At 38.8% G+C, this 18750-nt stretch overlaps 2 protein-coding genes across 2 annotated transcripts in view; one reads left to right on the top strand and one right to left on the bottom strand.

The window, feature by feature from the left end:
- Positions 1–2778, bottom strand: part of LOC125453606 (protein ZGRF1-like) — an 83019-nt gene extending 80241 nt beyond the window's left edge. Inside the window, exons 1-3 of the mRNA XM_048533375.2 lie at positions 2675–2778; positions 690–763; positions 151–231 (exon numbers count right to left, since the gene is read on the bottom strand). Coding sequence (XP_048389332.2) covers positions 151–231; positions 690–710 — 102 coding nt within the window. The 5' untranslated portion in view covers positions 711–763; positions 2675–2778. The remainder of the gene's footprint in view (positions 1–150; positions 232–689; positions 764–2674) is intronic.
- A 30-nt stretch (positions 2779–2808) lies between these two features.
- larp7 (La ribonucleoprotein 7, transcriptional regulator) overlaps positions 2809–18750 on the top strand; it is a 33427-nt gene continuing 17485 nt past the window's right edge. The window contains exons 1-9 of the mRNA XM_048533394.2: positions 2809–2984; positions 7171–7395; positions 7474–7574; positions 9957–10040; positions 10643–10807; positions 11048–11150; positions 11235–11573; positions 11669–11807; positions 17636–17790. Coding sequence (XP_048389351.2) covers positions 7194–7395; positions 7474–7574; positions 9957–10040; positions 10643–10807; positions 11048–11150; positions 11235–11573; positions 11669–11807; positions 17636–17790 — 1288 coding nt within the window. The 5' untranslated portion in view covers positions 2809–2984; positions 7171–7193. The remainder of the gene's footprint in view (positions 2985–7170; positions 7396–7473; positions 7575–9956; positions 10041–10642; positions 10808–11047; positions 11151–11234; positions 11574–11668; positions 11808–17635; positions 17791–18750) is intronic.

The raw sequence follows: 18750 nt of genomic DNA on the forward strand, positions 1-18750 counted from the left end.
CACAATGTTGTGTTATGTAAGCTAATGTGTACTATGAAATCCAAGTCATCAGTAAAATAAACTTCCAATCTATTAGTCTTCAAAACATTCCTTGCACTTACGTGTTACACAGCATAGACCACATAATATTTCACTATTTGCTGAACAAACCTTATTTCCATAGGAACTGGTTCTTAAAATGCCATCATGCCATTTCTTTGCTTTTCTTGTTTTTTGATTTGTATACAGCACCTGAAATTAAAAAAAACAAAGGCTGACTCTTCAAATGATGGATGCTCTTTGCAGTAAAAATCTGTTTTTCGAACTGCTACATAGCAGAGGTTCCTGTAAATTTCATAACAATTGAAGACAATGCATCCAAGAGTGAGCAAACAGAAGGAAATAAGCAGTGGAATCTGGTCTGTCAAATAAATATTGCACCTGGTACACTGCAATGTAAAAGGTAATTTTAACAAAAACTTTAAACTTTAAAATGAATTTCAATTCATCAATGAATATAAGCAAGTAGGCTGATGTTTCAGGCCTAGATCCGTTTCTGAAGAAGGGTCTAGGCCCAAAACGTCAGCCTTCCTGTTCCTCTGAAGCTGCTTGGCCTGCTGTGTTCATCCAGCTCTACACTGTTTTATCTCAGATTCTCCAGCATCTGCAGTTCCCACTATCTCTAACACAAGCAAATTTGTTTTACTTACAACAAACTCACGGCAAGACATTTTGTTTTGTCTTTTCCAATTACCAGGTCATCTGCATCATGATGCAATTGTATCTGCCATAAATAAACAAACAGGAATGTTATGTGCATATCTGTTCAACAGTTATTTCACAAAAGGCTGACTAAGGCATTTGACTTGCACTGCATCATTCTGAATGTGCCTAGCACAGGGATCCACACAGAAACCAACAACGAGGTTCAGTGAATAAAGCTCAATCCTCCCGTTTATGATAAAATGCCATATGATGAATTTAGAATTCCAGTTTGGATGCTCCCTAATGGGTAGATGAGCAATTAGTTGAGTGAATTAGATGGGTCAGTGGATGATGTGGGTAAATGGAGTTGGGAAGGCAGGTGCAAAGATAGATAAGATAGGTAATTGTAGGACGGAGGAGAATAGATGGCTGTAGAGAATGGATCAAGTCAGAAGGATAGTTGGGTGTAATGTGGTGGTAGTTGGACCAGCTGTATGAAATACTGTGACTACAACAGCAGGTCAGAGCCTAGGAATTATGCGGCAAGTATCTCACCTCCTGTCTCCTCAATAGCTCTCCATCATTTACTAAGCACAATTCAGGAGAGTGAGGGTATATCATTCACCTGCCTGGATGGGTGGAAAACAGTTAAGAAACTCAAAACCATCCAGGACAAAGCAGCACATTTGTTTTGCACCTAAATGCACCACCTTCAACACTCACTGTCTTTACCAACTGATATCCGCCCAGACTGCTCAACCTTTCCTTCAAAGACAATACCTTCATTCCAGGTGTCAATCAAATGGATTTCCTGTACTGTCACCAAAGCAAGTCAATGATTCCTTAAATAAGATCAAAACTGTACTCAGTACTGTAGATGCATTCTCACCAATGCAGTGCTCAATTTGGTAAAACCTCTTTTACACCCCATACCCACTACAGTAAAGGCTAATTTTTACTTACCTTCTGAATTACTTTCTGTATTATACCTGCATGCTAACTTTTATAGAAACATAGAAGATAGACTCAAGAGGAGGCCATTTAGCCTTTCGAGCTGCTCCATCATTCTTCACGATCATGGCTGATCATCCAACTCAACAGCCTGATCCTGCTTCCTCGCCAAAACCTTTCGTCTCATTCACCCCAAGAGCTATATCTAGTCGCCTCTTGAATACATTCAATGCTTTGGCCTCAATTACTTCCTGTGGAAATGAATTCCACAGGCTCACAATTCTTTGGGTGAAGAAATGTCTCGTCATCTCCATCCTTTCTCATCTACCCCGAATCCACATATTGTGACCGCCGGTTCTGGACACACCCACTATCGGGAACATCCGCCCTGGATCTACCCTGCCCAATTTGGATAGAATTTTATTAGTCTCTTTGAGATCTCCACATCATCCATCTGGACTCTAGCGAAACAATCCCAACCTAGTCAATCTCTCCTCATATGTTAGACCCGCCATCCCTGGAATCAGTCTGGTGAACTTTTACTGCTGACAACACCTCAATCTCTCTGTATTGCAGCATTCTGCAGTCTTTCTCCACGTAAATACTCTGCTTTCTATTTTCCCAGCAAATTGGGAAACCACTTATTTTCCACGTTGTATCAGCCAATTTGTTGCCCAATTACTTAATCTATCTACATTTCTCTGCAGACTCAATGCATCCTCCTCAAAACTTGCTTGCTCATTTTTGAATTGTCAGCAAATCTGGCTTCAACACACTCGATCCTTTCATTCAAATCACTGATGTATGTTGCAAACAGATAAGGTTTCAGTCCTGAGCCCCGCGGCACTCCACAACGTAACTGAAACTGACCTATTTAATCACTTTCTCTTTCCTAAAAGTTAGCTCATCCTCTGTCAGCATGGACCAGTTGGGCCGAAGGGCCTGTTTCCGTGCTGTACATGTCTATGGCTCTAAAACTCAGTCAGAACAGGATTTAACTGACAGCAACGATCAGACATAAGTAACAAATAAAGCACACCTCAGAATTACCATCTCCGATTCGGTACCTTGGGCGGGGGGTGAGGAAAAAAACGCAAGTAGCATATTCGAGCTCAAATTTTTCAGCCAAATCTCGAATGTTCCCGCCGCAGTACGTCATCAAACCGCGACACAATTACCCGAGCTCCAATAAACAAAGTGAAAATGGTGCGAGCAAAAACTGGTCATGTTTGCTGTTAATGTTATAGCGAGTAGATGGGGGAAGAAAAAAATAACAATTCAATCCAAATAAATAAAAGATAGCAAAAACAAAAGCTCACAGTCGGAATTTGGAGAAATTGGATCATAAGGTACTTGCTTTCTTTTTTCTGTATTTGAATTGATATGAACGGTGCAGCATATGATATTTATTTAGTTTGATACACGGTGTTGCTGCTGAGTACTCTGAGGTTTGGAACGTTGTGCAGGTGGCCAGAATGTGGCTCCTTCCGGGTCTGGGCGCTGCTCGCATTTTAATGCCATAAAGTCAGGGATAGCATCGGTAGGCTGCACTCACTCTCGTTCACACGCACTTCTCTCGGGGGGTTTAAACACGCAGAGGGTAAGTAGCAACATCTTTACACGCATTTGACCTAGTGGGGTTCGCAAGCGTGTGTGCAAAATGAACATCCTACCCCTTTGGATGATAACTGCTTATATTCCACTCACATGAGCCATAGACTGTTATCATCAAGCACCCTATTTACTCCAGACCCACTTTCCGGCGCTTAGTCTGTATCTTTGTATGTAATTAGCGATTCATGTGATCATCCAAATGCTGTTTAAATGTTGAAAAGGTCCCATTTCTACCACTCTTTGATGTGATGAATTCCCGATATCCATTACCAAGTCTTTAGATGCCCTCTGAACCTCATGCTGCTCACTTCAAATGCATGCCCTATGTAGTTGATCCATCTACTAAGAGGGTAGGTTTCTTCCTGTCTAGCCTATTTACGCCCTTCCTTTTTGTACTCCTTCAGTCCTTTCTGCTCAAAGGAAAACAATCCCAGCTTGTCCACTTTTTCTTCTTACCAGAAATGCCCCAGCACAAGCAACACTCTTGAATTTCCTCTGCACCCTCTGAAGAGGATTCAAATCCCCTTGTATTCAATGTTTTGATTAATACACGCAAGCATCCCATACACCTTCTTGCCTGCCCTAATGCCTTTCTGAATCTGTAGACCCTTCATAGGGTCCTAGCTTTTCACATTTACTGCTTTGCCCTTGTCAGTATTTCAAAATGCATAATTTCACACTTTTCAGGATTAAATTTCATTTACCATTATTCTGCCCATCTGACCAACCTATTTATAACATCCTGTAATCCAGTTGTCTTCCTCACTATTTAGCGCAACATCAATAGTGTCACCTACGGACTTACTGATGAAACCTTTTAGATTCATATCTTGACAATTAATGTACAACACACACAGCAAGAGGCCCAGCACTGAACCCTTTGGTATGCTGCTGGACATAACCTTCCAGTCACAAAAACAACCTTCAACTACTATGGTCTGTCTCCTGCTTCTAAACCAGTTTTAAATCTGATTTGATAATATATCATTAGTTATTTTGAATTTTCAGCATGGTTTTTTTTTGAGCCCAAATTGTGGCCTTTATTCATTTTTCTCTTGCCACTTTTAGCCTCTGTTTACATGACTAAATTCAAATGGTTTCAGTTTTAACACTGATATATTTCTGGTCTTTTGGGTAGCTGGGATATGATGACATCCTTCCAGGTTGAATTATTGATTCCTGTTCATTACTTAAATTAGAAACTATCATCCAGTGATTAGTGACCAAATTGAACTTTTTGCACCTATGTTGATACCAATAAAAAATGGCCTGTTTTCCAGTAGTTTGATTGAAGGAGAACTGTTGGTTTTCAGAATGAAGGAGGACTTTGAAAAATACCATGAGATCTCGTATGTCCACCTGAGGGGGCAGGTTGAGCCCCTTTTAATGACACCTTCCATGTAATCTGTCTTTAATTATTGGTGTAGATTTTGCTGTTCTGTTCTGTGGAGCAAAGGTTTTAACCCACAACCTCCTGACATGAAGGTGAGAGACCTATCACTGGTTAAGACTGAGATGATGCCACTGTACGTTGTTAAACCAGCTTACCAAAAGTTAAGGACAAAACTGATTGCGAGTATTGATAGGAACGTGCACTAACAATCAGCTGTTCCACCCAGCCACCAAAAGTATAGTTGTCGGTATCATAGCCAATATCTGATACGTGTGGTTGTAAAACAACAATTTCTGCTGTCACCTGTTGGGCAGACTCAGTTTTTGTGTGTGTATACAATCATGAACACTTTTAAGAGAACAGCAACTAATGCTTTAAAGATAGTAGGAACTGCAGGTGCTGGAGAATCTGAGATAACAAGGTGTAGAGCTGGAGGAACACAGCAGGCCAAGCAGCATCAGAGGAGCAGGAAGGCTGACGTTTCGGGCCTAGGCCCTCCTTCAGAAATGGGGGAGGGGAAGGGGGTTCTGAAATAAATAGGGGGAGGGGGCGCCTCCCCCTCTCTCCCCATTTTTATCTCTATCAATTTGATAACATCACATCTCCTTCTTACGGCAGGGAGAGTTTAAGATTTGACAGATGTGTTCAAAATCATGAATTGCTTTGATAGTGTGACCAATGAGAAACTGTTGTGAATGGCAAAGGGTCTGTAACCAGACAGCACAGATTTAAGACGAATGACAAATGAGCTAGAGGCAAAGTGAGGGAGCATTTTTACACAGCTAGTTGTGATCTGCAATGTCTGAAAAGATAGATACGTAGTAACATTCAAAAGAAATTCGAAATAAATGTTTGAAACAAAAAGTATTAACAGAACTGTTGCGGAAGAGTAGCAAGTGAAATTGATTAGCTCTTATGTAAGCACAATGGGCTGAACAGCCTGTTGTGCTGCAACTTGAGTTTAAGTAGAAGTTGTGAACTTGTAGCATTGATTTACAGCATAGTGAAGTCTTCTTTGTTAGAAATCATAGAATGAGAAGGGTATCTGGAAGACAGGATTTGATATAATGTCTTATTTTCTTTTTTATTACCATCTGCTCCATCATAACTTATGTTTGACCTGTTTATTATTAAGTCACTGTTTGCAAGTTTCCATGTCTGGATGTGGTATGGAGAGTGAAAGGCTGGTTCAGAAGAGTCATAGAAGTCCTTTGCAAAGGACAGACAAAAGAAACATTCCTTACAAACATTACTGAACACACAATGAAATTGTGAACAACCATTAACAAGATAGTATAGCCAAATTAGTAATCAGCTGTTTGTTCAACAGACTATTTTCTTAATTGGAGTGGATAGGTTGATTTGTTAATTTTTTAAAATTGGTTTTTAAAAAAATAAAATATGTTTATTCCCACCTCCCCGTGGGTCCACCAACATCACTGTTTGTATGTTTATATATTAGTATGTGTGCTCACCTCTAGGTGCATTGTCCTTGTACCAGATTCACAGGAACATACAGGAGAAGTCACACACTAACTCTTTGTCCCCTATATACAAAGTCAGTTCAAATTTCTGCGATCCCATTAACTTCAATTGAAAAGAAAATTGGATCAAGTCCAAAACATAGGTACAGATGTAGGCCTCTCCATCCTCAAACCTATTCCACCATTCAATTAGATCATGACTGATCTGGTACATATCCATCTTCCTGTGTTATTCCATAATTCTTAGTGTCATTACCTAATAAAAACATATACCCTGGAGGAAAGAGTTCTGTATTTCTGCTGTTTTGTGTGAAGTACTTTTATTAGATCACTCCTGAATGATCGACACTAAATTTACCATTATGTGCTTTTTTCCAAACAGTCTCATCAGAGGTAACAGTTTTATTCTATTTCCGTATCAAATTATTTCCAATTATCTTGAACACATCAATTACTTCACCACTTCATCTAATTTCAAGGGAATACAAGCCCCACCTTCTAGCCCGGTTTCATTCGAGTGAATTTGCACTACAACCCCTTCAAGAAAAGTGAATACTGCCTAATGTGTAGTGTCCAGAACTGAATACAGTATTTCTGAATTGGTTTAGCTGCAGATCTGTGTAACTGTGCTGCTGATTGGGTCTAACCAGGTGTGACAATGATAAACACTTGCTATTTGCTATTGCCTGCCTTGCCCTACTATTGATTACGAATTTACATCCTTCTTTAAGTGATGCAGTATTCTCTTGTGTAATTTTTAATATGTTACAAATGCTAAGATGTTTTCCCTTCTGCTTGGTATGTAGAAGAAGCAGTTTGTGAGGTGTTATGCCATAAAAACAGGAAAATCATTTGGTGCCGGATTAGCCAGTTTTTGCTGAAGCATTGGTGATGGCACTGTATACATATTGCCCTGCAGTAAACATTTGTAAAAAATTCCCTCGTATTCTCGTTATCCTTATTGTATGCCATCCACTGTCTTGTTTGAATTTGTGTTTGACAATTATGTAATAAGTTTAACATGAGTATTTTCTCTGCCAATAGTTTGTTGGTTTGCATTGCTGAATATGGGAGAGACAGAGAAAGCAAAAAGTGAGACAACACGCACTGACTCGAGTATCCAGAAAAAGGAAAAGGAGAAAAAGAAAAGGTCCAGGGTCAACAAGGTGCTTTCTGAGATTAAAAAACAGGTCGAGTTTTGGTTTGGTGATGTGAACCTACACAAAGACCGATTCCTTCGGGAACAGATTCAGAAATCCAGAGATGGATGTGAGTAATGTATCTCTTGGCATATACCCATGGTTTAAATATATAAATTTTTTAACTGTGATTTTTTTGACTACCCAGATGTTGACACTTGCGTGCTGACAGCATTCAACAAAATGAAAAAGCTAACCACAGATGTAAAGTTAATAGCAAGGGCGTTAAAAAACTCAAATATCGTTGAGGTGAGTGTGAATCCCTTCATTACAAATTATGACTAAAGGCTAACTCCAACCTTGCTGTCAGCACCAGTGCTGCTGTCACCTTGCTTTTATAGAAAACTTAAACTGGAACTGTTCATAAGGACAGACAAAAATGTATCTCGAGGTGCATTTTCAAGGGTTTAGAAAAGATTTACAAGGATGTTGCCAGGGTTGGAGGGTTTAAGCTATCGTGAAAGGCTGAACAGGCTGGGCATAGGTTTAGAGTGAGAAGGGAAAGATTTAAAAAGAACTTAGGGGCCAAAAGTTTTCACACAGAGGGTGGTGCATGAATGGAATGAGCTACCAAAATGAGTGGTGGAGGCTGCTACAATTACAATATTTAATAGGGATCTGGATGGGTATATGAATCGGAAGGGTTTAGAGGGATATGGGCCAAATGGTAGCAAATGGGACTAGATTTATTTAGGATATCTGGTCGGCATGGACAAGTTGGAACGAAGGGTCTGTTTCAGTGCTGTATATCTCTATGAAGAGAGTGCAAGTTGTGCTGGAAAGGGAAAGACGGAAATTGAAAGCATGGTTGAAGAGATACGTTTTTGAGACAAGATGGGGAGGAGTTACAGGCTAGAGCAAGCGCACTTTTAAATTTGGTATGTTAAAGGCCAAGGAGATAATTGTAAACCAGGACAATATGATAAGCAGCTTGATTAAGTTAAGGGGAACATTGTTTAGATACTTTAGCTTTTCTTTGAAAAATGTGTGATATTTTTGTGTAAATCCAGCTTGTATAGGTTTTCAAAAGCATTCATTCAGTGAAGGATTTCCTCACTGTTGCACTATAGTGCTAACTTTCTGCACTGAAACAGACTTCATGATGAAGCATGAAGAAAGGGAGCAAAAAGCTAAGAGATAAAGCAGCATTAGAATAGGCAAAAGCTCAAAAGAGGGGTCAGACAGGATGCAGCCAGTTTTGCGTTCCTGTGTATACACACAATATGGTAAATTAAATGGTCATGCTGGAATGTTGCCAACTTAAATGTAAATATTGTGGCAACAAAAACCTTGATTCAAATAAGTTGGGGATTGACCAACTACTGATAAATTATTCCAATATTAGAGAAAGATGAGACAATCTGTTTTTGACCCATGTGATTAGAATTAAGGAACAGTAGTTTTTTTTATATTTCATTCTCGGGATGAGGGCATCGCTGGCTAAGCAGCATTTTATGGCCCATCCCTAATTGTCCATCCTAGAGGACAGTTGAGACTCATCCACATTGCTGTGGATCTTGTAGTCGCATGTATGCCAGATCAGGTAAGGATGCCAAGTTGAGACTCATCCACATTGCTGTGGATCTTGTAGTCGCATGTATGCCAGATTAGGTAAGGATGCCAGCTTCCGTCCCTAAAGGGAATTAGTGAACCAGATGAGTTTTTCTGACAATTGACAATGGGTTCACGGTCTTAACTCCAGATATTTATTGAATTAGAATTCCACCATCTGCCATGACAGGATTCGATGCTAGGTCCCAGACAGAACATTTAGCTGGGTCTCTGTGGATTAGCAGTCCAGCAATACTACAAGGCCATCACCTCCCCCAAGTGGAGCTGTTGTGCTACTGAATGTATATCACATGCCAAAAATTGGCAAGATGAGGTAGAGAAACAAATTCTAGAAAGATGTTAGATCTCAATCAAAATTTGTTATTGCTAATCTCGTGTTTGAAAATTGGGAATCAGTACAGAGGAAGGAACCCTGGAAATTCCTGAAATGTTTCCCAAAGACTCCCTTTATGAAGTTCGAGGTCAGCGAAAACGGGAAGCATTGATGGACCTGGTTCTGAGGAGCAAAGTGGAGCTTTAATTACATGACAAGATTTGGGGAATTGTGATCACAAGATCAGGTTCAGAATAGTAAGAAATGAAGTGTTCAGCGAGTGATCTTAAAAACTCCACATATTCTGGTTACTGAGCCCTCTACTACTGGGAAATCTTATCCTTTTGGGAAATCTTATCCTTTTGTCATATGACCATCATAAATAATAAAAATACAAAAAAACACATGATCTCCTCACCCAACTTTCTCAAGTCCCATTAAATGTTGCTCCAGCTTATTGGTTCTAAAATTTTTCCCCCACATCCAACTTTTGAATGTGGATCTTATGCATTGTGACAATACTAAATCAACTCAAAAAGAAGCAAATAGTGAAGAAGTGTTTTACATGCAGTACAGCAGATAGTAATATAAAAGTCATTGTATTCATTCCTCGGTCTGTTCATTCACCCAAAGTTACAACTATAACATGGTGTACAAAAAAAGCAGGATGAACGTTAAGATTTGAAATTTGAATTAGCAGCATTGCAAGTTTTTAATACATAACATGCTCTTTTAACTGCCTTCAGCTGAATATAGAAGGAACAAAATTAAGGCGTCGTGTGGCCTTGGGAGGTCAGCCACAAGATGTTGATGACCGTACAGTTTATGCGGTAAGTGTGAGTAATGCTGGGGGTGATGGTGGAGGACAGATCCTCTGCAGCACAGAAGAGTTCATTTGGCCCATCCCAGCCAGATCCATCTCCCACCCTATGTCCCTACACATTACACAAGGTAAATTTATGACCAATTCACCACCAACTGATGCAGAGAAGGGTCTAGGCCCAAAACATCAGCGTTACTTTATTTATTGTGAGGCAGCAGTGTTAACCACTGAGCCACTATGTCTGTCCCAAATAGAGCAAAATATAATTCAAGGTATCGTTTTCACTGCCAGGGTTTTCCACCAGAAAGGATCATATTGCAATCATGCCATGTTGTCACCCTTTAATTCCCTAATTGATCAATTTTGCAACTGTAGCTTCCTGGTCACCCCCAACCTCACTTTGCTGCAGCATTTATTTTACCTAAACGTAAATTTCTTGGGCATCTTGCTTGCTTCCATTCCTCGTCCCAGTTAAAATTTTCTGAACCCAGACAAAAATCTTTTAATGTATTGGTAGTATCGTGTAAATAATCAGTGAGGATAATTTCCTGCTCATGTGCTTCAGATGCTATCAGCACCTTATTTTTAAATCTTACTTATTCTTTTAAGGAGTTGCTACCCAGAAACGTTTCACATGGTTGGATAGACAGAGTGTTCAGTAAATGTGGAAATGTCGTCTACATCAGCATCCCTCGTTACAAAACAACTGGTGACCCAAAAGGATTTGCCTTTGTGGAATTTGAAACTGCATCAGGAGCTCAAAAAGCTATTGAGGTAAATGCCCTCCTGGTAGATCATAGCATGATAAAACCTTTCATAATTTGATGGCCAGGAGGATTCCAGATCTCACTCTGCCACTAGTGATCCCACGCATGTGCAAGTTTGACTCCCTTCCCACCACAAAGTCTTATAAAATGCAGAATAGACAGAATTAAAAACAAGACAAAATTTTAACTGAGCGAACATTTTATTTTTCAAAACTATTGAAGTCTTCTCAATTTTATATCTTCCAAGCTGTTGAACAATCCACCAGAAGATGCTCCACGAAAGCCTGGAGTTTTCCCCAAAACTGTAAAAAATAAACCAGTTCCTGTGTTCAGCTCCACTGACAATGTTGGTATGTAACAGCAAGAAATTAAAATTTTCCTTGAGTTTTGTGGTTTTAATACAAGTGGTTTTAATACACACACAACCTTCACAGATACAAACAGAAGTACAGATGAGAAGAAAAAAAAGAAAAAAAAGAAACCTCGAAAATCAGAAAACCAGTCAACTGCAGAGCCAATGGAACAGTCCCACCCCAGCCTGGACAAAGGAAAGGGGAGCAGAATGACATCGGACTGTTCAGAAAATGATGTTGCAGATCTCAGCAGAAGTAAGTCAAAAGGTGAGACACGGAGACGAGATAAAACTGAAGAGACCAGTCGAAGAAAGCGGAAACGAAGTAGCCCTGGAAAGCTGGATGAAGGATCCTCTGCAAAAATGAGAAAAATCAGTGACAGAGAAAAAGAGAAGACAGATAGTGAAAAAGACATTAAAGGTATGATTAAATCCTTTCCTGAAAATTTTGCTATAAAAGTGAATTATTTTCAAAAGCAATTTCCAGTTTGCACTTGCACTTCCATTTTTTTGAAGATATTTCAACAGAAGATGAGCGTGGTTCTGGAGACAAGAAGGATGAGTCCCTGTCGAAAAGCAAGAGAAAAAGGAAAAAGAAACACAAAGATAGGCACAAGGTAGAAGAAGAAGTTATTCCTCTCAGAGTTTTATCCAAGTAAGTGAAATTCAGTAACCCAATTAATCCATCACTTCCAGCTGAATTTACGCATCAAACCTTGCTAGTTACTGGTATCTACCATTGTGCCAGTTTTCCTTGCCAGGTTGGCACAGTTTAACTAGCCCTGTGAATTGACATGCCAAAGTGTGCTACACGTTTTGTAAATTTTAAAACACCAATATGAAGCACTTACTTACAGCACTTACAGCAAGTTTCCCATGTTGGTGCTTCAAAACTACCATGAACCTCTCCATTACTATGAAGTTGCAGGATGCGAGGTAGAAATCCCAACAAGCGAGCACTTACTTGCGATGACAGCAAGTTCTCACATGTTAGAGGTTCCACATCACAAGTTTAAAATCAGTAGATGTTGCTTGGAAGTGTTGCTTCTAATTGCTGCACGGTGTGATGAAGAATTCCCAACATAAAAGCACTTACTTCAGCAGGTAACAGGAAGTGCTTGTATGTTAGGAGTTCTTGCCACATTTTGAATTTCAAGTCATCAGTGCAACTCCTGGAACATGAATGTACTGTCAAACCAAAAGAAATGGTCAGAAAATTAAAATTGAATTTTACAACCCTCTCAAACTTGGTGGTGCATCTGTGCAGTAGAAATCCCAACATGAGAGCACTTACTTGGAACATAAAAAAAGTACTGACATGTTAGAGGTTCCATAAAGCAAGTCTTTCGTCTAGTCAATTAAATACCTCTAAATACGTGTAACATCACCTTATTACCAAGCCCATACATATAGATAGAAAAAACCCCAAAAGTTTTGAAAAATGTTGACCTCCAGCATTGAATCACCTTAATTGGCCCACCTGATGGGATACGATGACTGCAGTTGTGATCAGAAATCCCAATATGATAAGCACTTATTTGTAAAACATGCACAGCAAGTGCTTGCATATTAGGATATCTGAAACAACAAGACTGTAGTGCAGTTTACGGAGGATTATATTCTGGCATCTGATGTCAATGTTTTTCAATAAGAGCAAAGTTCTTTAAAAGATGCCATCATGGAGTAAAAGTTCTGGCAAAAATGTTGCTTGTTTTCTAACTTACCCTAGAGGGAAGTTTCAGTATGTTAAAACCTGTACACTAGAGATTCCAACATGTGAGTACTTACTATTGTTAAGTGACAGCAAGCTTCACTTGTTGGAGTAACTAGCAACAGTTTAATTTTAAGTTTAATTTTAGATTTTGGTGGGACAAAGAGGAAGGTTGGCTCTGAACCCAACCTGGTGCAATTGAGCTGCAAATATGATTACAAGCAACCTTCATGACGGTACTGGACAGTACATCACCATTGCTGAAGTGCAATACCAGTGTTTAAAAAAAACAGCATTGCACGATTGCAGTGGTTATACACTGTAGCCGCTATCCGCCTTTTTCAGTACAAACTACGTAAAAGTTCCTTTCAGCTCCACCACCACAGAAGTTTCACAAAGTAACCATTTCCAATTACTTTTCCAAGAATATATGAAAAAAAGGAAACAAGTATCCACTGCCACTTCAACATGAAAGCACTTACTCAACTTTTAAATGACAGAAAGGCTTCAATGTTGACGTAACAGGGGACACATTGAAAATTCTTCCATTGTTGTGAATTAATATCAGTGAACTTGCACTACAAAAAAATACAAAACCACAAGCTAAAGTTGATATACTTGCCAGTATGTTCTTGCTTATCCTCTCTTGACCAGTTTAAATGATTGCTGGAGTTTGCTGGTATTTATATTTGTTCCAGGTAAAGTGATTTAAATGAGGCACCTTTTCCAAAGGGGCTGTTCATTTGAATTTCTATTGTTTAGGTGATGTATCTAAACTTGTTTACCTCAGTGGGTGGTGCTGGCATGTTAATAAGCTGTAATTAGCAGCATTTGGTGCCATTACCAGAAAGCTGACTGTTCTTAATGCAGTATCTCCTTTTCTTTAATGGTATTAAGATAGTCTACACAATGATATATTAACACATTTTTTTTCTAGACAATGTGGCTCTGTTGCATATTGTTCTGAACATTTGCAGTTAATTATTAAAAGCAGGGAGTTGCCTAAGATTCACTTAATCTTTTTAAGAGTACAAATCTTAAAACATTTGTGAGGAAAACTATTTTGAACAACTTTTCATAAAATACATAATTTGAAATGAAACGTCTTTGTGCTGTCCTTATAATTTGTGAAGCAGAAACTTAATCAAATAGTTAACATTGGAGAATGCATCAAAGTTAAAATCGTGATTAAAGATATTAAGTAAGATTTTTGCAACTGTTAAGGTTTGTCACATTGCATACAATGTTACCTTCAATGAATGTTAGTCCAGAATATGCAGTGAGGGAAATTAACATCAGTAAACTAACTCCTTTCATTTGCATTTATTAATCCATATGATATTTTATCCTCTGCAATTGATATATGGGGTATAGTTTTAGCATTATTATAAATCATGAAAACTCTAGACATCACTAACATGTACTACAATCTATACAATTGTAAGAGTACTTGCAGATGTCAAATTGAATCAGGATGGCTATAATCTGGTGGTGCTCCATTACTTTTCGTTACTTTTCCTTAACTTTTAAACTTCACTTCTTGATGTGGTAGTGGAAATGTTGCACTGCTTCACAGTGGTTCTTATTTACGCCAGCCTTTATCAGTTCACACTGTCAGTCTATTTGACTGCAGAGGCATCACAACTTAGCGAAATTCTATTCTCCCATCATCAGGAGCAGATAACATACATTCCAGATATGAAATTCATGTACTGTAGTTTGTATCAAGTAATGCAGATGTAATTCAGAATATGCACCCGATACATTGATGATAAATACCGAAACCAAGAGGCATGCTATAACAAAGATTAAGCAAAATGTATTATCAGAAGCAGGTTCTTCTTAAAAGAATCAATGCCTGAATTAATTCATTGGGAGCCACTGAGATTCAACAGTGCATCACTTTTGAAATGCATGATTTTTCTAATGAAATTGTCAGTCTCTGTTGTGTTGCTACAAGAAGAAATTAAACAATGTTCTTTCTTTTTGTTAATAAAGTGTGGGGCTGGATGAACACAACAGGCCAAGCAGCATCTTAGGAGCACAAAAGCTGACGTTTCGGGCCTAGACCCTTCATCAGATGAAGGGACATTCTGATGAAGGGTCTAGGCCCGAAACGTCAGCTTTTGTGCTCCTGAGATGCTGCTTGGCCAGCTGTGTTCATCCAGCCCCACACTTTGTTACCTTGGATTCTCCAGTATCTGCAGGTCCCGTTATCTCTCTTCTTTCTTTTAGTGTCTGGGGGGAAAGCAGTCTTGATGCCAGAGCAGGCTGTGCTCATGCATTTTTCAGGAGGTGTTGCTAAGTAGTATGTTAGTGAAAATCGCAGAATGGCTTATTTCCAAACTGATGTCTAGGTTACCATGTTCAATGTTTTCTAATAATTTTGCCATCAGTTATATAGTATGTGTGAAAAGGTAGAAGTTGCGCATATTGGAAATGTTACTGGACTACTAATCCAGAACTCCAGGCTAATGTTCTGGGAACAAGGCTTTGAATTCCACCATGGCAGATGGGAAATTTGAATTCAATAAAAATCTAAAATAAAAAGCGAGGCCAAGAGCACCCAAGTAAATACTGTTGATTGTTGAAAAAAACTTGTCTGGTTCACTAATGTCATTTGGAGAAAGAAATCTGTCCACAGCTGGTCTGGTGTACATGTGACTCCAGATCCACAGCAATGTGGTTGATTCTTAGCCACACTCTGCACAATTAAAGATAGTCAATAAATGTCATTTGGAGAAAGAAATCTGTCCATAGCTGGTCTGGTGTACATGTGACTCCAGATCCACAGCAATGTGGTTGATTCTTAGCCACACTCTGCACAATTAAAGATAGTCAATAAAGTCAGGAACAAAAACAGAAATTTTTGGAAAAACTCAGTGAGTCTGGCTGCATCTGTGAAGAGAGGGCAGAGTTAACATAACAGATCCTTTAGAAATTCAGACCATACTATAGAGCAAAGGATAATTTTTATAAATGTAGAGCATTCCAACTTCAAATGGACTAAATCATCATTTGTTATAATGAATGCATCATCATTCAAGCATAAATGGAGAAGGTTGGGGATTCTGTATTCTGCAGCATATTGTTTAAATCTTGATGCTCCTAAAGTTACTCCAATTTTTACTGGGTATGTTAGGTAGATGATGAATGAATCTATGCTGGCATGAATGATTGCAGCTGCAACAAAACTCTAAACTCAATAGCAGTTCGGACAAAGGAATTTGCAGTCCTTCCTCAATCATTAAATAACTGCAGTCTCTAGAATGATAACACTGTAACAGAGATGTTCTACCCACAGGATTCATTTCAGTAGGTTGCTGCAAAACTCTTCAAACCAGTTGCTTTTGCCAGTCAGAAGGACAAGATCAGCAGTCGTATGGGAACACAAACGCATTGACAAATGCCTTTCTGAATTGACTGCATCACTGCCCTTTCATAGCTGAGTCAACATTCTGAAACTTGCATTATTGGTGTTTCACAGGAGTTCCTTCTGGTGAATTCTATTTCTTTCTGAGCGAGTCCTGCTGAGGATATTTTTCACAAATTAATTCATCTTGTTTCTGAGTGGTAGAGTGATTTCTGCTGTGTTCTTCAACATTTGGAAGTTATTGATTTCAGTAACTGGAGTGAAATATCATGAACCACCTTTGTAAGGCAGTATATACAATGACAAGGGTTTCATATTCTTTTGAAACTATTAATAAAAATTGATACTTATCTAGGTATCATACTTTGAACCATTACAATTCTGTTGTAACCAGTCAAACGTTCCAAGTGATCTGACAGAACCTTACAAAGACTAAATGAAAACCTCAAGAACTGAGGATGCCCTTCTGAGGAAGGGCCACCAGACCCGAAGCATGAACTGATTTTTTTTTTCACCGATGCTGTCCGACTTGCTGAGCTTTTCCAGTAACTACTGTTTTAGTTCTTACAAAGACTAAGTCTGGGAAGATAACAAAAATTTTCTGAAAGCTGAATTTTCTTCGACTAAGGTCCCCCAGGATACACCAAAGAAAAGAATTAATTTTTCCGGATTGCCATATATGAACTTTGAAATTGAGCAATCTGGTTTTTAAGTGCATGTTTGTCCAGCAATTACTCAAGTTAATTGACTGCCAAGCCATCTACTGTTTGAAGTGGAAGATAGTTTACTTGTTTTCCTACATGTCCTGTCAGTTTGATTTGGTTAGTCTTTACGGTTTTTCAGTCTATTTTAAGAAGTAACAATGAAAAGTTCACAACTTGTGCATATCATTTTTATGCTGTTCTTTTTCCATCTGCTTAGTTTGAATTGGTAACTCTGAAAAGGTTCTTTGTGCTTGTCTTATGCTAAATTTCGACAATCAATTTAACCCAACCGGACCCTAATGTCTGGTTAAATAATCCACCACTACTGACTCCGAGATAGTAAGAACTGAAGATGCTGGAATCGGAGATGACACATTGTGGAGTTGGAAGAACACAGCAGGCCAGGCAGCATCAGAGGAGCAGGAAAGTTGATGTTTCGGGTTGGGTCGCTTCTTCATTTTCTGTTACCACCAGTAACTTTCAGGATTTAAAAAACAAAAAACAACAAAAAAAAGCATAAAGAAACAAAATGGCTACATTGGGTAAGAGGTAGTGGGTGAGAAACTGAAACTGCATTTATTTTGCTGTACTGGTCACGAGACAGTTGTTGAAGGGGTGTGTAATTTGCAGTCATAGTGCAATGAGAATATATTATTAAGACTACATGTCAAATATACATATAATTTTTTGGCCAGGAAAGAGTGGATGGATTTGAAACAAGAGTACTTAATGTTGCAGAAGTCCAGCATGTCCACTTTAAAGAAAACTATGCTACAAATCAAACAGCAAAATGGTGGAGAGCTGATGGATGTGACAGTCAAAAACAAAGAAGAACTTGAAAACAATAAAGGTTGGTTTCTGTGCATCTGTTACATGATACCAAAAGCATATGTGTCATAGAAATTGGTTAATCATATGACTGCACATTTTTCTCTTATTTGTTCACACTTTAATTTATTTTCCATTTGGAAAGATATTACAGCAATGCATGGTGACAAACTGGCTATTTGCATTCATGGTTTCTGACATTGCAGCTGTGTCTGCACTTCGTAAGTGCTTCACTGGTTGTTGAATACTTGATGGTCTTGTGAAAAATGCTGTAATGGTGCATTTCTTTCTTTTTTGCTATACCTTCTAAGCGAGGCTCCCCATGTTTGCTAATGCCACCAGTGCAGGTGGGAGAGCTGAAAGAATCCAAGAATGAATGGATAATGCAACACTGTACTTTTAAACTGCAAGGTAGAATTTGCCATGCCCTGTTTAAAGATACACTGGGAGACAGGAAGGATTCAGGAGGATGCCCTGACTCTTTCCAGTTTTTTTGCCAGTCAGGAAAGATGGCACATTGAATGCTTACTGAGGGGCCAACTAAGTGATCAATAAGGGCCATATGCCACCTCCAGTTTCCAGGATTGACAAAAATAAAACTACTTGAAAAAGTGATAACTCTTACATTATGTATGCTGCACAAATTATGTTATGATATTTTACAATTACTATAGAAATAATTAATCAAATCACAAATACATATTGGGAACAGCTAATCACGTTAGAACATCTTCTGCCATTTATAATTAAAGTCGCTGAAAGAAGTCTACATGTAAGGAGATAACAAAGTGTGAAGCTGGATGAACACAGCAGGCCAAGCAGCATCTCAGGAGCACAAAAGCTGACGTTTCGGGCCTAGACCCTTCATTAGAGACCCACCCCATAACTACCTGCATCCATGCTACTCAAGGGAAAACATTAGTGGTGAAATCAAGATTCAAGCTATTTATCGACTTCAAAAAACAAAGTTGCTGGAAAAGCT

Source organism: Stegostoma tigrinum, chromosome 1, assembly GCF_030684315.1.
Source record: "Stegostoma tigrinum isolate sSteTig4 chromosome 1, sSteTig4.hap1, whole genome shotgun sequence".
Lineage (NCBI taxonomy): Eukaryota > Metazoa > Chordata > Chondrichthyes > Orectolobiformes > Stegostomatidae > Stegostoma > Stegostoma tigrinum.